At 43.4% G+C, this 21,842-nt stretch overlaps 1 protein-coding gene and 1 pseudogene across 4 annotated transcripts; both read right to left on the bottom strand.

The window, feature by feature from the left end:
• Positions 1-120: 120 nt before the first annotated feature.
• LOC117087355 lies at positions 121-5,149 on the bottom strand. 4 transcript variants are annotated; one of them, XR_004438778.1, is made up of 4 exons: positions 4,559-5,149; positions 3,805-3,899; positions 2,697-2,823; positions 121-2,466 (listed from the first exon to the last, which is right to left on the bottom strand). XR_004438778.1 is itself a non-coding variant. In XM_033217434.1 (3 exons), the coding sequence occupies exons 1-3, from the start codon at positions 5,071-5,073 to the stop codon at positions 2,704-2,706; spliced, it is 471 nt and encodes a 156-aa protein (XP_033073325.1). In that variant the 5' UTR covers positions 5,074-5,132; the 3' UTR covers positions 121-2,703. The 4 variants fall into 4 exon arrangements, 1 of the variants encoding a protein (XP_033073325.1); XR_004438777.1 differs by having other exon boundaries at positions 2,697-3,899; XM_033217434.1 differs by having other exon boundaries at positions 121-2,823; positions 4,818-5,132.
• A 6,479-nt stretch (positions 5,150-11,628) lies between these two features.
• Positions 11,629-12,199, bottom strand: LOC117088713 (annotated as a pseudogene).
• Positions 12,200-21,842: the final 9,643 nt, after the last annotated feature.

Raw genomic sequence — 21,842 nt, 5'->3', positions numbered from 1 at the left:
TGGCAGTCTGGAGAAATGCACAAAATACAATACACAGGATTGCAAAGGAAGCCAGTTTTATTGAAACGCAAATTTCAATTTTATTGAAATGCAATTTTATTGAAATCAAATTGTTAAACATTTAAATCTGTCATATAATAGATGTGTTTCCTTATTAACATATTAAAAGATTACAAGACGTAGGGGGTGGATCTAATTACTATAATTTCAAAGTGGTGCTGTACGTAAATATTTTAAGATATCTGTAACATGGATATCTGTGATTTCTAGTGACAAAAGAGACACAGGTACTAATACTGCTGTGGTTTGTTGCCTATTTTCCTGATGGAAAGAAATGAAAACTTCTTTTCTCCATCGAAGTTTTCAGATTTCCTGATTTCTATCCTCTGGCCCCTTTAGATTCACAGATTCCAATTTAAGAACTCCCAGTCTATAGTAATGCAAGTTTTCATAAGTTGTACATAGGTGGAATCAGAGAAAGGGAAAGAAGGCGAAGAGCCTCACTGACTGGCTGCTAAGGCAGGGCCTCACGGGATGGTTACACCCTGTATATCTTGAGTCTGCTCCTCATTTTCAAATGTTCAGAAACTCAATTTGTCTCAGTTCTTCCAGGGGCACCCTGGCTTTTGAGAGACAGATTCATAAAAATCAAAGTCACAAGGGACTTACTGATTTTTTAAGGCCCACTTCAGATTCTGGATTTTTTTCTCCTTTCAGATCCCAAACAATGTCAAAGGACATTATTCTTGTCCTTTGAAAATATGATCTTATGGCAGGCCAACATTTTAGCATCTTTTCTATGGCTCGCTGCCATGACAGCCATCTTGTAGGCACAGTCTAAAGAGGTTATCACCTTCCATTTCTGTGAAGTCAAAAATCTCCTTAAGTGCTTCAGCACTTTTTGAGGAAATTGAAAAGTAACCAAAAGCTTTCATTATGAAAGTCTCAATATCACATTTAAGCAACTCACATCCCTTTTTAGCAGTGCTGTATATAAGATGTACAAGGCATTGAATGAATACGATCTTTTCATTTTCTTTGGTAAGAAGTTTTATAGACTGAATAGAATTTGCCAAAATTTACATCTGCACTGTCTGACAAATATGCAGATAGATGAGCTAAGTCTAGTTTGTATTTAGACAAATATCAACAATATTTTATGATTTCAGCAGTTTCATTAAAATCCTCGTAGAAATGAAGAAGATGATTTGAAACTCCTATTTTCAAGTCAAAGTACCTAACAGCTGGAAGAAACATATTTTTGCTGCCATGATTCAGCATATTACTTAAAACTGATGTACTATAGAAACCAGGATTGTTGGTGAGATATGACAGAAATTCGCTTTACACTGTAAGGGACCAACACATCTGTTATCAAAATTTCCCCTCTTCTTTGTCCAGAGGGTATTTTAGCTGCAATTCTTGAATCAGAAAAAGAAACTTTACTCAATTTCATAGAGCAATCAAGGGGACGCTATGACAATGCATGCTTGTTTGCCTGGTATGCCCATGCTAATTCAGCAGTTGCTATTTTTGACTGAACATTGGTGTCTTTTGTGAAACAAAAGTATTTTCGATTGGTTTCGAAGCATTCACCCGTCCCATCTTACTTGTGAGATTTGCTCTCCATATGTGCTTGCACATCCCCTTCTCCACCATGTCCAATCTCAAATTTTTTTCTGCATATTATGCAGTATGCTCTGTTTGGTTATTTACCTTCCTAGTTCAATAGTAGGTGTCCTTCCACCCATCATCAAAATTACATAGTTGTTTAGCCTTCTTCTTCAGTAATGGGATCATGGTTGCATTGACATTATAATCATTCTCATCTGACCTCTTAGAAAACATGGTCACAATATTCACAATGTTAAAAAATTAAACTAGCACTATGTAGTTACAAAGCACACCAATTAATCCACGGGCAAAGTCAAAGATGAACTGTTAATATTCACTATATACACTTAAGCCACATCGCTTTGAATGATGCAACCATGGATGGATGACCATTCTGAACTACAAATCATGGTTGCCAATATCAGTGGTCAAGTGGGTGACAACTACAAAAGATGATGGATAACCTGTGCCATATCCATTTGATGCTAAAGACAATGTTGCTTTCAGACCCTCTAAAACTTATGAGTTTTGTACATTTCCTCCAACCTTCCACACTTGTTGCTAAAACCAGCATTATTTACGTTCCAGGGAAGGGTCTCCCAGGACGCAATGCTCTCAGTGCTAAAATTGGGATGGTTGGTTACCCTATTGGGTTGCCATTAACCAAAGGGCTACCTCTCCAGAGGTAGGAGGGGAGGCACATAGATGCAGAGACTCCTCACCTTGCTTCCACTGATAGTGTTAAATTTCTCCACAATATTTCTCACAGATTCCTCTTCTTTGGGGTGTGATGAAAATAAGACATTGTCTTTTGTTAGACTTCAGATCCACTGAAAGGTCAATGGCCTCCATCTGGAAACACAGGCAAAGCTCAGGGTCAATGCCTTCCCCTGGCTCAGGCCCTAAAGGGAATTCAGAAAAGGCGGCCCTCCAAAGGCAAGAAAGGAGGAGAAAGCAGCTCCACTGACAACTCCACCAGCGAAGGAAGAAAGAAAAAAGCATCCACTGGTGGCTGCTGGAGAACATAAACCATATCCTGGGGAGAAACTCACCTCCCCAAACTCACCAAAGTACTCCCTTACCTTCTTCTCAGTGGCTTTGGGAGTTCAAATACCCTGCAAAGATTTTCTTCACAGAATATTTCTTCATGACAGTGGCTTTTTGGGGGTCCATGCTATGGCCGCCCAGCCTGTGCTCCTGATCTAGGATCTGTTCCAACAGAAGCGTAGGTGGATCAAATCCAGATTTGCCAAGGACTAAGGGGTTTGGGGACATTCAGGGCTAAAATCAGAAGTAAGGAGTTTCCTAGGAAGCAGGACTGTCAGTGCTAAAACCACAACTAAGGGATTTCCCAGAATGAGGGACTTTTAGCATTAAAACTGGGGACAGTGCAATTTTCCAAGATGTAAGACTTTCGGTGCTAAAACCTGGACAATTTCTTCTGAGAAGGGGGTTAGGTAGACTCTAGTTCTAATTCTCTTTGGCATTTCTTAATAGCATTACCCGAGGGAGGTTCTTTCTTTCTGAGCCACAAGATTCCACCACAGATGGAATATACAAAATACAGATGCACAAAATATTTCACGCCCTCCAAACACACCACTCTCTACCCAAGCCTGACTTCCCAATTTCCTCCAAAATGGAAATCCACCTGGTTTACCTCAACACATATAAAACGGTCCTCACTCCGTCAGAGCCTTTGTCCATGCTCTGACTTTTCTTCCTGGCCTGACAGTCCCAATCTAAGACTTGCTTTCTCCAGACATAAAGCTGGGCTACTGGGGTTGAAATCCTTGCTGTTCCACGCTCTACTCACTATGCGGTCTCTTCAAGTTGCTTAATCCTCTCTGCATCTTAGTTTTTCCCTCTGTAAAATGGCACTGAAATGCCTATCTCAGGCATCTTTGAGTGTTTTTCTAATTCTCATATGTGAAGCATTTAGCGCAGGGGCCCAAACAGGCACAGAAACAGGTACTGAATGTCTACTCTCCTCTTCTTGTGTCACTCCAACCCATATATTTAATACTTTTCACTTCTCACTTAATCCGTACAGGAACAAGTTCCTAAATTCTGCTTCCCCCAGTGCACTTGGCCACATGCAGCTCAGACAAAATGATCATGATCCAGGAATGCCTTCTCTTAGAAATGCAATCCCGCACACACAGACCTTTGATGGAATACACAGCTTACCTTCTGTACGCAGGCTGCACCTTTGAAGATAGCAAACGTCAATCCTCTTGGTCTTCCAGTGCTCGGATTCATTTTGGGGAGATGGTCAACGACCTCTTCAAATGTGGTAAAATAAAATATGTGGTAAAATAAAATATATGGTAAAAAAATATATGGTAAAAAATAAAAATTGGGTCCTTTTTGCTGGTATCCCAGCTCTAGTTTGTTGGTGAGACGAACGGTAGGGTGAGACACATAGCCATGAGAAGTCTTACGACGAAGACATGCGCTTACAAGAAAGTCTTACAAGACTTTGGGAGGCCGAGACGGGCGGATCACGAGGTCAGGAGATCAAGACCATCCTGGCTAACATGGTGAAACCCCGTCTCTACTAAAAAATACAAAAAAACTAGCCGGGCGAGGTGGCGGGCGCCTGTAGTCCCAGCTACTCGGGAGGCTGAGGCAGGAGAATGGCGTAAAACCCGGGAGGCGGAGCTTGCAGTGAGCTGAGATCCGGCCACTGCACTCCAGCCCGGGAGACAGAGCAAGACTCCGTCTCAAAAAAAAAAAAAGAAAGTCTTACAAGAAAGCCAAGAGTTTAGGAGGGCTGGATTTCCCAAAGCTTTCACTGGGAGGATTACAAATAAAGCCACCACCCATGGCAAAGTGTCTACACCCACCCACTCTGGGTCTGCAAAGATTCTACCTCCGACAGCTGTTCACAAATCTACTCTACCTCCTTACTGCGATCCACCTTGCCCCTAACAGAACTTACCACCACCGCAAACTCCCAGGCTGCGAGAGGAAAAGGAAAGGCAACCTCTCAGGGCGCAGGCCCCATGCACTCATCACAGCTGGAAGTTAGTCTAAAAACCCTCTTATCAAAGGGCTATCGTCTCTTCTATCCCTGTCTTCCCTGGCGCCCAGGTGTCACTCTCAAGGAACTCAGTCTTCCTGGGCACAGCCCGCGGTCAGATCCTGACTCCGAGCCCAGGTGGAGGGAAGGAGAGAGGAGGGAGGGAAGGATGGGAAACCTTGCCCGGGTCGGAGAGCACATCCTCCTCCCGAGGCTCCGCTCTCTCTCCTGGGCGGTTCCTGGACGGCGCAGACGTCGATCCCACAGGTCCAGCCAACTCCACAGCACCTATCCCGCGTCCCCCTCGTTCTTGCCGCCGTTCTTCTGGTCGGCCTTGGCGCCGGTCTGGTCCCCACCTGGCGACCCGCCGTCTGGGGCGGCCTCGTATGGGTTCTCGGTGGCGCCCGTCGTCCCCAAGTGTTTCTTCCTCTCATTTGCTTCTAACACACCCTGCAGACGGGCAATCGCCTCAGCCTGGGACAGCACGGCTATGTGGGAGCAGCTGGCGGACTTTATAAGGTACGAGTTAGGAGACGGACCCACCTTGCCCAAACTACATGCTTATTGGCTGATTTTGCCTGATACTCCGCCATGCACCGCTGTCCCATTGGCCGCGCTCTAAATCCCGGCGGGTTTGTCCTCTAGCAACGCGTCAGAGCCAGGGCGTTGCAGAGGGTCCCAGAGATCTCACGGGAGGACTGCAGGTGCAGGCCCGGGGCCAAGAGGCTCCCATGCGCCCTCCGCCCGCCGAGCCCGCAGCGTCTAGCCCCCGCACGTCCGTGTCAAGGCATGGCCAAAATGAAAAACAGCCAAGACAAGTTCAAATCCCAAAAGCAAAACAACCAAAAGGAAATTCAAGGGAAGCAAATATAAATGAGAAAAACATAATTAAGCAAAAATGAATGTTCGCAAAGGCAAGACAAAAAACTAAGTTAAGGAGTAGGTTCAAAGAAAAGATGAAACGTGAATATAATTTAGGATATTTATACTGATTCCTGTTGAAATCTCTACAAGTAAAAATTTTACTATCAATGAATCCAACTTTCATCCTTCTTGCCTTTCCGATGAAAGGGCAGCAGGGGGCACTAGATGCTAGTGTTTCTTTCAGCAAGGAAAGGCGTTTTAGCACGTTATTTGCAAACACCAAATAGTGTTCTCTCAGAGTTCAGAGATAATTATAAAAGTTAACAGGAAATGGGGAAAAGAGAGTGATGGTCTACAATCAGGGATGTTAAAGAGACAGAATACAGTCATGGGTTCTTAGTTTCTGTTTCTGGCTGAGCCAATAAAGCCCCTTCCTCATCCCTCTTTTCAGCTTCACTAGAGACAGAAACTAAAAACCATGGCTTCAGGCTGCTAAAAGCCTAAAACAAAACAAAACAGAACAACAACAACAAAATAAGGCGGGTTGGGCAAGCTTACTGCATAGAAGAATGTGCAAAAAAAGGTGTATGATTTCCATACACCCTGTTGGCTAAGTAGTACAGTGTCCTGAAATATTGGGAGGGTGGCAATTACAAAACATAAGGGGCAGTTTTTCAGAGGTTGGCTCTGAAAAAGATACAGGACAGTGGAGAGTGACCACCAGGGCACCAGGCTGACTCTCTGTCCTCAGCCTGCCATATGGACTCGTTTTGAACTTTTACCAAGGACATGGGGCTTTCCATGCTAAAACAAGGACTGAGGGTTTCCCAGACAGGGGACTTTCCTATAAGCCATAATGGTTATGATAGCAACAACAGCAAACAACAAACATTTAATGAGTGCCTATTGTGTGCCTCAAACTATTCTAAGCATTTTACAAGTATCAACTCTCTTAATCTTCACAACAACCCTTGAGGTAGATACTCTATCCTCCCTATCTTACAGAGGAGGAAACAGGCAACTCACCAAAGGTCATGCAAACAGCTAAGATCCAGGCTTTTTGTTTGTTTTTTGTTTTTGTTTTAAGATGGCGTCTCACTTAGTCACCCAGGCTGGAGTGCAGTGGTGTGATCTCGGCTCACTGCAACCTCCGCTTCCCAGGTTCAAGTGATTCTCACGCCTCAGGCTCGCGAGTAGCTGGGATTACAGGCACCCGCCACCACGCCTGGCTAATTTTTGTACTTTTAGTAGAGCTAGTGTTTCACCATGTTGGCCAGGCTGGTCTTGAACTCCTGACCTCAAGTGGTCTGCCCACCTCCCAAAGAGCTGGGATTATAGGCATGAGCCACCATGCCTGGCCCAGACTCAGGTTTAAGAAAAGTATAGGTGTGCAGGCTTTGCTGTCATTCTGTCCAGGTTTAAGTCAAAGCTCCATCACATACATTATTAATACAGGAAAACACACAATGTTATGACTAGCACATAGGAGATACTCAATAGTATTTGTCATTATTATTAAAAAGAGCTGTCCCTGTCTCCAGAAGCTTAAAATTTAGTGGAAGAGGTTCATAAGAGCCTTAAAGCAGTAGTAGTGCTTGTTGGATGGGTGAATGGAATAGACAATAAATGCATATAAGCATCCAGAGGAGGAACAGTTGTGAAATAGAATGGTCAGGTATTCAATGTGGCACCCATTTACAATTCTGCCTGAGCATACTGCATGCCACCATTAGAAGTCAGCTTCTGTTTCTCAACAGCTTGAGCTAATCATTATAGTCTTGGTATTTGATGATCACAGGCATGTGTATGTTTAACTAAAATACACTCTTTTTGGTTTTTTTTAAGAGACACAGTCTCACTCTGTTGCCCAGGCTGGAATGCAGTGGCAAGATTATAACTCACTGTGGCCTCAAATTCCTGGGCTCAAGTGATCCTCTCACCTTAGCCTCCCAAGTGGTTGTAACTGCCACACCCAGCTAAGATGATCAGTTTTTATTTGTCACTAATATTCTGTTAAGAAATGTTGTAATATCTACTTTTTTAACTGGAGGAAGCATTTATTATTTTTTGGAGTTAACGTTTATTAATTCAACAAGTAACTATGAGATGTCAAGCCCTGGAATAGGACTCAGAAATCAATAGGGTGCCAAGTCAGAGACTAACTCTGAAGTAAGGGGAGTGGGAAAGGCTGTTATTTTAATTGAAACCTGAAGTCTGAGAGAGAGCCAGCAGGCCAGGAGCCAGGGGAGCCACAATGCGGGCAGCAGGAATGGCACAAGCAAAGGCCCTAGGTGAGGAAAGGGCTCTGTGCCTCATAAGAACCAACTGAGGCTACTTAGGGCTGAAGATCTGTGAATTAGAAGCAGAGTGAATTGGTTCAGCAACAAGCTATGTTCACAAAGAATCTGGGCTGGATATGGTTTCTGCCTCTGAGTCTTCTATTTAAATCTAATGGGCTGTGCAGTCTCCAGATGTTGCTGAATGGAAACTTTGCATGATGGGGTGAAAGGTAATCTTTGTGTGTAGCTTGTTTTTCATTGGTTACCCTTAACTGAATTTAAAGCAACATGTCTCTGTGCATTGAAGACCAGAAGAGCCTCTGTCTTAGATGACTACTGACTCTTCTATTTGGCTTTAACAGTGAAAGAATTGTGTTCTTCTCTATGGTAAATGGATTTACATGCATTCACTGGCATGTAAGGACAAGACAACTTCATCTTTTCTAAAAGAGATTTTCTTGAAAATAAAAAAAAAAACAAATATTAAAGACAACTCAATCTTTCCTATTCTGTTTGTCCCCGTGGAGATGCCACTGTACTTGTGATTCTTGGAGTGTAAAAATCAAACAGAAAATTCGCTTGGTGAGAAAGAAGACTTGGTGTGCAGGGTTAATCTACGTGTCTACAGGTCTCTATGAGCAAACAACCCTAATGCAATGAAAATGGCATCCTTCAGGAAAAACAGATGATCTTATCTGATAAGGTTGCCTCTTCTCATTACATTAGTGTTACTCTGATCACACATTTTAAACAATGTTTTTAAATTCAAAAGAAAAAGTTCCAAGACAAGGCTTAGACTGAAAAATAGAGTGTGATAATACTTGAAAATAGGCAACTCAGGAACCTTCTAAAACCCTCTCAACAATGCATTGGGACGCACTCCCTGTTAAGGTCAAATTGGGTACAAGTTTAATAAGAGAAACAATTCAGTCCCTTTCTCTCTCCTTTCTTTTTATAGTTTGTTCTAAGAGGGCTGCTTGTTATAACAAGTTTAAGCGGGATCTCTAAGAAATTTCTTAGAAAGGGCCGGGCATGATGGTTCACGCCTGTAATCCCAGAGCTTTGGGAGGCTGAGCCCCCAAAGGGCAGATGGCTTGAACCCAGGAGTTTGAGACCAGCATGGGTAGCATGGTGAAACCCTGTCTCTAGAAAAAATACCAAAAACTTGCTGGGCGTGGTGGCATGCGCCTGTAGTCCCAGGTTCTTGGGAGGCTGAGGTGGGAGGATCACCTGAGCTCTGGAGGATGAGGCTGCAGTGAGCCAGGATTGTGCCACTACACTCCATGAGAGACCCTGTGTTAAAAGAAAAGAAAAAAAAAAAATCTTGGAAAGAAGGTGAGTGAATATTAAAGGGATCTGAAATGCCAGCCAGGTGTAGATGAGGTGTTACTTTTAAAACAGAACAACACACCTGTAACACCTTACGCAGGCTGTGGAACACCTAGGAGCATTTTTATAGCTCACCTCTCAGGCTACACTTCATAAAGATTACGGTAGCCCTCTCATCCTTGGAGAGTACATTCCAGGACCCCTAGTGGATGCCTGAAACTGAATAGTATTGAACTGTATTACAGTCTACTATGTTTTTTTAATCTGGTAAACAAGAGGGCTACTAAGTGACTAAACAAAGGGTAACATATACAGCATGGATATGCTGGACAAAGGGATGATTTTCATCTCAAGAGGACTGGAGCAGATGGTGTGAGATTTTATCATGTTACTCAGAATGGTGCACGACTTAAAACTTATTATTTCTGGAATTTTCCCATTTAATATTTTTGGACAACTATTGGCTAAAACCCCAGAAAGAGAAACTGTAAATCTACTGTATTGGGATGAAGATGCAGGGGAAGAAATTGCATTATTCATGAAATGGCTTTTTAAGACATTTTTGGGGCCAGGCACGGTGGCTCACACCTGTAATCCCAGCACTTTGGGAGGCCAAGGTGGGCGGATCATTTGAGGTTAGGAGATCGAGACCAGCCAGGCCAACATGGTGAAACACCATCCCTACTAAAAATTTTAAAAAAAGAAAAAATTAGCCCGGTGTGGTGGCACACACCTGTAATCCCAGCTTACTGGGGAGACTGAGGTAGGAGAATTGCTTGAATCTGGGAGGCAGAGGTTGTAGTGAGTGGAGATCGTACCACTGCACTCCAGCCTAGGCACAGAGTGAGATTCCAACTCAAAAAATAAATAAATAAATAAATAAACAAAACATTTTTGGTAAATTATTCCAGTAGCAAAGTAGTTAGTAATGTTGACTTTTAGGCTTAAGTTTTTAATTAGTGAAGTCAGATGAATAAGAAATGTCCAAGGCTTCTCCCTCATACTGACTGAGGCTATGGCCAAAATGTAATAGGATGCGTCTATGTTGTTCCTTTTTACAAAGATATCTCTATAAAGAGAACTTTAGGAAAACTTTTGTTTCTTTCTCTTCTTAAACATCTCAGAGGCTTCTGAGATGCCTAATTTAGTGGTTCCCAAATTTGCTGCCTATGGGATCACCTGGACATGTTTTTAAAATACTGATGTCTAACTTCTTCTCCCGACATTGTAATTTAATTGGTATGGGCTGCAACGTAGGTATGAAAAGTGGGTTTGTTTTGTTTTGTTTTGTTTTGTTTTGTTGTTTTGAGACACTTTTGCTCTTGTCGCCTAGGCTGGAATGCAATGGTGAAATCTTGGCTCGCTGCAACCTCCTTCTCCTGGGTTCAAGTGGTACTCCTGACTCAGCCTCCCGAGTAGCTGGGATTATAGGTACCCACCACACACCCAGCTGATTTTTGTATTTTTAGTAGAAACGGGGTTTCACTATGTTGTCCAGCTGGTCTCAAACTCCTGATGTCAGATGATCCACCCTCCTCAGCCTCCCAAAGTGTTGGGATTACAGGCGTGGGCCACCGTGCCTGGCTGGGGAGTGTTTTTATATTGAGATAGTTGCAGAATTATATGCAGTTATAAGAAATAATATGAAGAGTTTCCCTCAGTGGTGTTTCCCCAATGTTAATATCTTCCAAAATTCTAATACAATATCACAAACAGGACATGGACATTGATACCATCAAGATACAGAACATTTTCATCACCACAGAGATCCTTTCCTCCTGTGGGTCTTTTATAACCACACCCACTACCCCACCCACTGCAACTTTCTCTTTATCCTCTGGTAAGCACTCATCTGTTCTCCATTTTTATAATTTTGTCATTTCAAGAATATTATATAAATATAATCATACCATGAGCAACCTTTAGGGATTAGCTTTGTTCACTCAGCATAATTTTCTGGAGATTCATCCAGGTCATTGCATGTATCAATAGTTCATTCCTTTTTATTGCTAAGCAGTATTCCACTGTATGGCTATGCCACAGTTTGTTTAACCATTTGAATTGTTTCCAGATTTGAGCTGTTAAGAATAAACCTGCTATAAACATTTGTGTACAGATAGTTTTTGTGAAGATATATTTTTATTTCCCTGAGATAAATGTCTCTGAGTGGAATTATATAACAAGTACATGTTTAGTTTTTTAAGACACTGCCAAACTGTTTTCCAGAGTAGCTGTACCATTTTATATTCCTACCAGCAATGAATGAGTGATCCAGTTCCTCCACATTCTTGTCAACATTTGGTGGTGTCTCTATTTTGTACTTTAGCCCTTCTGCTAGGTGTGTAGTGATATTGCATCATGGTTTTCTCTTTTGTTGTGTGTGTGTATTTGTGTGTGTGTGTATGTGTGTTTTCCAATGGAACAGGACATTTAATTGTCCTTAGGGTCCTCCTGGGAGAGGGATTGCAGGACCTTTGGCAAAGCTCTGGCTGATGGAACCAACAGGGATGCCCATCAGCCAGTGCCAGGCAGGATGGCAGCCCCAGTGCTTGGCTGGGGACAGCCAGCATTTGGGGCTGTTGCTTAAGACAATTTCTGAGACTAGTGGGTAAGGAATGTTGCCTTTGAATGGAGAAGAGGAGACTACATTTAGAGAGAGGGAGAAGTGGTTTGCGTTGTGGAGAGGGACTCTAAGGTCAAGTTAGGAATGACAGGGAGTTGGTCACAAGGTTCTTCATGGCCGGAGGAGAGCTGTAAGTAGAGTGTAGTAATGGAGTCCGGCAGGGGAACTGTGGGCCAGCTTGACTCAGGCCAGTTTCAGGAACTCCTGCAGCATGTTTTGTTCCACAGCCTCCACGAAGAGCTCAAAGTCCCCACAGTAGTGGTCCCCATTGACAATGTGGGGTGGGGCAGCCTTGGGGTTGCCCACCAAGACTTGCATCTCATCCCTCACGGCGTTGTCCTGGGAGATGTCCACTAGCTGGTATTGGATGCGCTTCCTATCCAGGATTCAGGTCACCTCACTCTGCTGGGACTTGATTTTATGGGAGCCAGTGACCGATGTGCTGTAGAGGTGCAGGCTGCTCATGCTGCAGGTAGATTGATGGGCCAGAGGGCAGAGGGCAGCGGTAATGGCAGCTGCACTATAAGAAGACTTCATCGTGGTTTTAATTTGCATTTCTCTAATGGCTAATGATGAGATTTTCGTGGGCTTATTTGCCACTATTCAGTGAAATGTCTCTTTATGTGTGCATTAGGCCATTCTTGCATTGCTTTAAAGAAATACCTGAGACTGGGTAATTTATAAAGAAAAGAGGTTTAATTGGCTCACAGTTCTACAGGTGTACAGGAAGCATAGCTCCGGCATCAGCTTCTAGGGAGGCCTCAGGAAGCTTACAATCATGGTGGAAGGCAAAGTAGGAGCAGCCGCTTCACATGGCAAAAGCAGGAGCAAGGTAGGGGAGGTGCCACACACATTTCAAATGACCAGATCTCATGGGAACTCACTGTCATGAAGATAGCACTGAGCCATGAGGGATGTGCCCCCATGATCCAAACACTTCCTACCAGACCCCACTTCCAGCATTGGGAATTACATTTCAACATGGGATTTGTGTGAGAGAAAATATCCAAACTATGTTAATGTCTTTTGCCCATTTTCTAACTGGATTTTTTTTCTCTTACTGTTTAGTTTTGGGAGTTCTTTATATATTCTAAACACTAGTCCTTTGTCACATGTGGTTTGCAAATGTTTTCTTCTGGTCTGTATTTTCATGCTGTCAGCAGCCTTTTGCAAGGTATAAGTTTGAAATTTTGATGCGTCAGGTCAATTTTTCCTTTTGTACTTTTGTATTTGATTATCCAGCATTATGAACTGAATAGCCTGTATAGCAGAGAGTCCCTCACTACAAAAAGCTTTCATGTTAAAACTTTCCATCCAGGTAAGGATATTCATTTTTGTTTTCTTCTTCCATTGTATTGACTTTTTAAAAATGTTTGTGGTTTTAGAGATTCCCCGTGGACATATAGAGACTTAAAGATTCCAAAGATTTGAACTGCAGGACAGCTATGACTTATTATCGGACTTTGTCCTTGACATTACAGACAAGATATTCTCAAAGAAAGAGCTCTCGGGCCGGGCGCGGTGGCTCACGCCTGTAATCCCAGCACTTTGGGAGGCCGAGGCAGGCGGATCACAAGGTCAGGAGATCGAGACCACAGTGAAAACCCCGTCTCTACTAAAAATGCAAAAAATTGGCCGGGCGTGGTGGTGGGTGCTTGTAGTCCCAGCTACTCGGGAGGCTGAGGCAGGAGGATGGCATGAACCCGGGAGGCGGACCTTGTGGTGAGCTGAGATCTGGCCGCTGCACTCCAGCCTGGGCAACAGAGCGAGACTCTGTCTCAAAAAAAAAAAAGAAAAGAAAAGAAAAGAAAAAAAAAAAAAAGAAAGAGCTCTCTGCTAGTGGGCACATGGAGTTGATGGACATAAGGATAATTTCTGGCCGGGCGCGGTGGCTCACGCCTGTAATCTCAACACTTTGGGAGGCCGAGGTGGGTGGATCATGAGGTCAGGAGATTGAGACCATTCTGGCTAACACGGTGAAACCCCGTCTCTACTAAAAAATACAAAAAAGTAGCCAGGCGTGGTGGCAGGTGCCTGTAGTCCCAGCTACTCGGGAGGCTGAGGCAGGAGAATGGCGTGAACCTGGGAAGCAGAGCTTGTAGTGAGCCAAGATCCTGCCACTGCACTCCAGCCTGGGCGACAAGAGCGAGACTCCGTCTCAAACAAAAAAAAAAGGATAATTTCTGAATTCACACACAGGCCACACAAATTCATCAAAGAAACAGTCATTGTGTAAACAAACAAACAAAAAAAACCAATCTCACCATAATAGGAAGAGGTTGGGAAAAGGCTCAGATATCTCAAATGCAATTACTACTCATTCATTTAAATGGAGTCACTATTTATTCGTTTAAAAAGTGAAATAAGGAGAACTTAGGCGCAGTCCATGGTGATTAGTCATTATGGACAGTGTAATGTGCTTTTGAGAATGTAGAGAGAGAAAGAACTTTTGTATGGTCAAAGCAATGAGTTTCTGGTTACTGGAGGTTTTCAATAACCAGACCCTGGACCACCACTTGGCAGGGATGTTGTAGAGGTGACTCGGGAACTAGAAAGTAAGGTAGACTAGGTGAGCTTTGAGAGCCTATCCAATCCTGAGTGCCTCTGGTGTCATGATCCTTCTCCAAGGTAAGATATAGAACTATCCTGGAGAGGAAGAACACAGGCAGGACAGATCCCAAGAAGCCTGAGCAAAGCACCAGGAAGGAGCCAGCTGACTGGAGGAGGGCCTCCTTAGAATAAGTTGGATTTATGGAGCTGGAAAAGACTTTGGAGGAAGGCTATTCATGCTCTTGAAAAAGAGATGGAGAAACTATTAGTCAAATAAGCTGGGCTATAATGTGTTAAAAAAACAAAGTATGGAATCTCAGTGGCTTAACAGGAGGATAGTTTATTGCACACTTGTGCAAACCACTTCATAGATGTTCCTGGTCAGTCAAGTGATGACTCAGTGATCCAGGTTCCTTCCATCTTGTCTCATGGCCCTTCAACACATGGCCTCTAAGGTCAATGTGAAAGGGAAACAAACTTCTGGAAAGGCACCCTGGATACTTATCATCCAAACCCAGAGTATGGCATGCAGCACTTTCCCTCACATCCATAGGCAGGATTGATCACACAGCCAATCTCATTGCAAGGGAAGCTGCAAAACAGAGAAGACCAAACAGATGCTGCTGCATACCAATAGTTTCTGCCACGAGAGATCAAGGCCCACAGGGGTGCCATGATTGTGTCGTGACCATCGTGTTAATGTTGACAAAACTAAGAACTTACTCCCAGTAGGATTTCTAATAGGGTTAAATGTGGTATAAGGTGGTATTTGAAGCCTTCCATGACCTGGTCCTGGGGCATCCTCCATCTTTTCTGTCACTCCCTGCCTGTCAGCTAGTACCCCAATAAAATAGAACCATTTGTATTTCCCACCCCTACTTTTCCCCTTATTTAGGTGTGAATACCTTCTACTTTACCTAACTTCTTCTACTTGTTCTTTCAGAATCAACTAAAGCATCTGTTCTTCCTGAAAACTGATCTCAACCTCCTGATCCCCACACCCCAGACTGGGCTAGGTATCCCTCTGTGCTCCCGCATTATCTTATCCATGTTTTTGTTTTAAATCATCATAAGGTGCTAAACATCATGTCGTTATTCATTTATGATTCTATCTCCCTAACTAGATTGTGTACTTCCTGCAAGCAAATGGCATCATTTTTTAAATTAATATACAGTAAAACTCACTTTCTTTGGTGTACAGTTTGTGAATTTTGTGAATTTTAACACATGTAAATTGATATTTTCTTGGTTCTTTGTATGCTGAATAACTTTGGATCATATCCTGGATATTTTGAATATTATCTTATGAGACTCTTGGTGTTATTTTAATCAGATGAAATGTTGACATTTTTGCGTTAGCCATCAGTCAAACCATTTGATTTCAAGCTCCAAGTTCTGACCAGCCTTCTTGTGGGTTGCAGCTTCAATGTCAGTTCTGTTTGCAAAGGCTTTGCAGTGCAATGCAGATCCCGCTGATGTATATGCCACCTAGTGGCCAGTCTGGCACGTGGTTACCCACGTCTCTCCCATAGTTCAGTTCTCAAAGTCTAAAGATGTGCTTTTTATGATCAGATCTATGCATGCACCATTTGGGAATAAGCCCAAGTTCGTTCGTTCTTTCTTTTCTTTTCTTTTCTTTTCTTTCCTTCTTTTTTGCCTTTTCTTTTTCTGAGACAGGGTCTTGCTGTCTCACCTAAGCTGGAGTGCAATGTCATGATTATAGCTCACTGCAACCTGGAACTCCCGGACTCAGGCAGTCCTCCCACCTCGGCCTCTCAAGTAGCTGGAACTACAAATGTACGCCACCATGCCCAGCCAATTTTAATTTTTTTTGTAGGCACAGAGTCTCACTATGTTGTCCAGGCTAGTATCGAGCTCCTAGACTCAAGGGATCCTCCCTGCTCAGCCTCCTGAAGTGCTGAGATTACAGGTATGAGCCACTGCACCCACTCTCAAATTTTAAAACAACTTGTTGGGGTCGCTTTCCCAGCTCTCTCCTCTCTGAGATCTCCCTGGTACATTCTGGTTCCCTAAAGTATCCCTCTTTGAGCCTAATCTGCTCTGCATTTCCCATAACTGGGCCTGTGTCTAGGGTTGTTGTGGTCACTCAACCAAAATGAAATGGGCTCCTCCCCAAAACAAAATTTAGTTTGGATACTGAGATCAATGATGCCACACATGCAACAAGAGAGTAAGAAGAGGCTTATCACACACATAATGAAGCTTTCTGGGGAAAGCAGAAAGAGTCCCCAAGTTGATCTGAAAATGGCTTGAGAGAGCCAACAAAGAGTACAGGTTTGTTTTTATGATGGCTAGCGGGCGAGGCTGGGTGAGAGTTTCTGCATGTGAGAGTTTCTTACATGGTTTGAACTTCCATCCAGTGCCAAGGAGTATCTGAGCTCTTACATCAGCCTGCCCAGATGTGGGGCCAAAGGGGAAGGGGGAGTGGTGAGGTTTGAAAGCTGTCAGCAAACATCAAAAATTGAGTCAGACTCTTTAATACAGGCGCCAAGTGGTGGGAGGATAGAGAAAAAAAAACAACAGGCATTTGCGCCACCCTTTGGGAACCACAGTTCTTCCAATCAGAAAGGAAGTTCCTCTCCCTGAGTTTTAGGTGCCTACTGTCCATCTGGGTGATGTGAGAGATTAGGAAAAAGAAAAAGAAGGACAAAAGAAAATGGAGAATTTAGGAGACTCCTTTTGCACTCCTCATGTCAGTACTAAAAGGTTTTCCTGGAGCTCTCTCTCTGTTCTTGGCAATGCTCACGTCTAGGTTTTAGGCTGCCTTAAATCTAGGCCAGGGAATACCAGAAGGAAAAAAAGTCATAAGCTCACCATCAGTTTAGTGGTACTTCAAATTATGGTCTGTTCCTCAATCTACCCGCTAATATGTACTTCTCATGATATTTAAATACCTGCTCAATGTATCCAGGTTTTATAGCTGCATTTGGTGGGAGTGATATTACTTACTCTACCTTACATGAAACTGAATCCATCTTATTTAATTTTGTATGTCCTGTGCCTAGCACCATGCCTGGTAAAGAGAGGGACTGAATAGATGTTCTTTGAATGAACAAAGTGAATCTATGAATGAATGAGTGAATGAAGCAAAGTCTTATGACTTATTTACAGATAACACAGAGCACATGACTCCAAGGAACAAATTTATGATAACTATGCCATGATCAATTTTCCTCCATTCTCTTCCTGGAAGAGTGAGCAATATTGTACAGAGAGGCTTTAGCTTAAGTGAATAAAAAACTATAACTTTTCTTATTGCATCTTTAAGTCAGAGAAGTCTTTCAAAATCCCAATGTTTTATGTCTCTAGAAAGCATTTGGATTGCACAAGTTTGAATGAACTTTCTTAAACTCGGTTTCTCCCTTGTGTGTTGTAGAGTTAAAATAAAACAAAATTGGCAAGGCTTTTTGACACCAGCACTTCCTTTAGTTGCACATGTTTACATTTACCACCAAAACAGGCTGAACTGCATATTTAAAAAGACACTGCAGAGCTCTGCTGTTCATTCATCCCCTGCTCAATGGTCTGCATGTAAATCATTGGATCCATTTACAATCAGCAGGCTAGAAACCCCCAGCTATTTGAATAGCAAGCTCTTTTATTTCTGCCTCTTTAAAGCTAAGCTGCTCTGACCCCCGACTGCAACAGAACTTAGCTGATGAGTCCAAAACATGAAATTGACTCCAGCTCATCTTTTCCATTCTTGAATTTGGCTTTGACAGGAACCACAGAAGTCAATGGGACCTCTGTATGTGGATGAAATTCCCAGGAAAGTTAGGAAGGGACTGATAATTCATGATATGAAACGTCCCAAAGGGACTCTTTCGTCCCTCTTGATTTTGTATCAGTGTGTAGAATTTTGAAAACTGATGCTGATGAGGACAAAATTTCCATCATGTGCTAAACAAGATCCCTGACAGAGAGGAAATATGAGCTTCTGAGAGCCAGAATCCAGTTCTCTTTGCATAGAGGCCACCCCAATACAGAAGGGCACCGAGCCAAGTAGGGTGTACACTCTTGAATGGGTCAGGATTTGACCCCCTTCTGAAGAACCTCTTTTCACCCTACCTGATTCCTAAGAACAAATCAGTTATCTACTCTGAGTCATCAAATGCCATTTTTCTTTTCTGAGTCTGTATTTCTCTTCTCCCTTTTGGTTTTCCTTGGGTGCTTTGGCTTTTGGAATGGCTTATTCTGTCTTGGTCTATCACAGGTATGCATTGCGTTCATATCAGGAGTTCTCTCTTATAGCTGGTTTGGCACTCATTGGAGAAGTTAAAACCTTCCATTAGTCAAATTCAGTTCCAGGGAGCTCCAGGGAACCATTCCTGCACTTTCAATGCAGTGGTTTCTGTTTTATCTGAGCTTTGTATTATTTACTGCAATCTGGAACATATTTGGTTATATGAGAATTTTTATTGGCATGGAATTAGTCTGGTCACAAAATCCATCTCCTGTCACCACCAGTACAATCCCAAAAGCACAGTAACCTGCTGTGGTTCATCCTGCAGGTAGGCTGTTATTGAGTCTGCAGTAACTCCTTGAGGAGGGCTCCTAAGGGTAGGCTTTGGGCCCCTAAAGACCTGGTCCCCTTTGGGACCTCCCTGCCTCTGCTTTCTTCCTGGCTCCTCACTGGAGATGTTTGTTCTTTCATTGACATCTGGACTCAGCTAATGGGGAAGAAAATGAAACTACGGGGTTTTTTCTGTCTTTTTTTCTCCTCCTTTTTTTCCTCCTCTTCTCTCAAATGCAGAAAAAGGGAGATTAGAATCATAAATGCCTCTTTACCACAAGCACTATGAGTCCCCTTGCACTGTAGAGGTCTCTCTGCTTGTAAATTTGCACAACTAAAACATGTTTGTTGTAGAAAAATTAGAAGATATCGATAAAAAGAAAAAATTAGAAGATATTGATCAAAAGAAAAAATCAATCAAACAAAATTTTCTCCAATAAAAATCAGGCTTCTTGGTCACTTCACTCTTTTCAATCTTTCTGAGACTCAGTTCTTGTTAATTTTTTTCAAGTATTTTTCCCCTGCGTCCTGGCATTGCCCTTACCAACCAGCATTTTTTTTTCCAAACCATTTATCTACATGGCTTTAAGGAAAGTTTTCTCCCAGACAAGTACAAAAGGAACATATGTCTGTCATACAACAAAATATTCTAAAGAGCAATTTACACAGCTCTCTTATAAGAAAACTGTGCATCCATACTTACTGCTTCTTTGGTAGGCTTCCTCTGACCAGCCTCAGTCTTTATGTTTTTTGACCCCTGGGGTAATTTGGCCTTTGTGGCTGACTTTTAGAGCTCTCTTTTAAGTCCCCTGAACAGTGGTTTCTTGCCAGGTCTGACCAGTCTCTCCCAGCTCTCATGCCTGTAAGAGGTCTCCTTTTCTTGCACGCTCTTAATGCATGAAAACTCCTCTTCCTATTTTGGGGGCAAGTGTGGCAGAAATTAAATTTTTTTTTTTTAGACAGGGTTTCGCTCTGTCACCCAGCCTGGAGTGCAGTGGTGTAACTGCAGCTCACTGCAGCCTCCACCTCCTGGGCTGAAGCAATCCTCCCACCTCAGCCTCCCAAGTAGCTGGGACTACAAGCAGGCACCACCATACCCAGCTAATTTTTGTATTTTTTGTAGAGACAGGGTTTCACCATATTGCCCAGGCTGGTCTCAAACTCCTAGACTCAAGCAATCTGCCTGTCTCAATCTTCCAAAGTGCCGGGATTTACAGGCATGAGCCACCATGCCTAAGAAATTTAATATTCTTTATTTTTCTGTAATGCAACTTATTTTCTACTTCAAACCCCCATTTCATCTGATGGCAGGAATTTAATCTGTCAAGATGGAATTTGCACCATGTACACACTTGTGGGGTTCACCTAGTCTGAGTCACTATCTATCCATGCTGGCATCCCCTGAGGCATCCCTCTTTCTATTTTGACTTTAGTCTGGCTAAGTCATTTCTGACCCAAGGCTCTGTAGTTCCAGCTCTCTCTCTCTGCTCATTTCTTTACTTCTTTGAGGGCGAAAGGATGAGTCTTCTGTTCCCATGCAATACTAGAAAAGTGAAAAATCTCAGTGGAGTTATTGCTGACACTTCGTTACATCACTGCCACTCTAAAATGCAGAGGTTTCCTCAGGCTGTTTCAGGCCACCTATGCCATTTTTGAAACTGGTGAACAATGAAAATTTCAGGTTGGGGATTACAAAATCAGTCTCCCCTTCCCATGGACCCACAGGACCAACCCAGGACAGGCAGGCAACACCAAGGGATTGCAACCTTCCTGCTTGCACACACTTAGCCCCTGGGTTGGAAATGACAAGAGACTCTGCAGAATTGTCTACCAAATTGCTGTGGCACCAGCAGCCTGGGGCCAAAAGGCCACAGATAGGCATGGAAGGAGACAGAGAGCAGAGCTCAAGGAGAGGCAGACCAAGCAGGTAGGGCCTGTGGCACCCAGAGACAGGGGAGTGAGTGGCAGAGAACCCATTCCTGGAGGAAGTGGGAGGCAGGACTGAAGGAAAGTCAAGGCTCCAAGCCCCTGGAGCACATGCCATTGTGCCATTGGATTTTACAAGATACAAAATCAAAGATTAAAGCATTAAAAATATCCAGACAGTCACCAAGGAGCATTAAACCCCAGGCTCAGAGCCCCTCTGAGTGTGGTGCCCTGTCCATACACTCACGAGCCAGCTTGCCTGCGTACTTAGATATACGAAAGCCAGGGAATAGACTTCTTCTTTTACTTGTATTACATCATCCCTTCCCTGATGCAATGAGAATAGAGCTATTCTAGCTGTGGCCTGGAATGGAGAGAGTTGCGGGAAAGAAGCACAGGTAGGACAGCTTCTAGAGTAATAGGAATTATGGGAAAGGGGGAAACCCTAAATTTGTATTTCAAAAAGTTTTCCCACCACCCAAGCCTCAGCGGTCCGAGCACTCATGGACTCCTGGCTGTAGTCTGGCTTGTGATTCACAAGGGTGTTCACCTGCAGGACACCAGCCCCCATCCTCCATTGCCCAGGCTGTGTCTCAAGGAGCCCTAGCCCATATCTTTGCTGGGTGAGGCTTAACTTCTGGGACTGTAGCAAAGCAGTGTTGAGGTTTGACGTCACATGGTCGACCTTTCTCAGTTTATTCTTACATATAAAAAGTGATCTTTAAAGTGTAGTGCCTGGACCTGCGGCATCAGCATCACTTGGGAGTTTGTTGGAAATGCACGTTCTCAGGCCTCATTCCAGACCCACCAGATCTGAAACTCTGGGATGGGGCTCAGCAATCTGTGTTTTGTTTTGTTTTGTTTCATTTTTTTGAGACCGAATCTCACTCTGTTGCCCAGGCTGGAATGCAGTGATGCAATCTCGGCTCACAGAAACCTCCACCGCAGCAGAAGGTTCAAGTGATTCTTCTGCCTCAGCCTCCCGAGTAGCCCAGCTAATTTTTGTGTTTTTAGTAGAGACGGGGTTTTGCCACGTTGCCCAGGCTGATCTCAAACTTCTGGGTTCAAGTGATCCACCCGCCTCGGCCTCCCAAAGTG

The sequence above is a fragment of the Trachypithecus francoisi genome, unplaced genomic scaffold (assembly GCF_009764315.1).
Source record: "Trachypithecus francoisi isolate TF-2019V2 unplaced genomic scaffold, Tfra_2.0 Lachesis_group10, whole genome shotgun sequence".
In the NCBI taxonomy this organism is placed as follows: domain Eukaryota; kingdom Metazoa; phylum Chordata; class Mammalia; order Primates; family Cercopithecidae; genus Trachypithecus; species Trachypithecus francoisi.
Note: the sequence above shows the minus strand (reverse complement) of the source record. Positions and strands in the feature narration are given on the sequence as shown.

Excerpts from the sequence above, each read along its gene's own strand:
- LOC117087355 (XM_033217434.1), bottom strand. The coding sequence starts at position 5,073 with ATGAGAGGAAGAAACACTTGGGGACGACGGGCGCCACCGAGAACCCAT. Across the intron at positions 3,900-4,817 it reads TGCTCTCCGACCCGGGCAAG|AGGTCGTTGACCATCTCCCC; the intron begins GTTTCCCATCCT and ends CCACATTTGAAG. Across the intron at positions 2,824-3,804 it reads GTGCAGCCTGCGTACAGAAG|ATCCTAGATCAGGAGCACAG; the intron begins GTAAGCTGTGTA and ends CTGTTGGAACAG.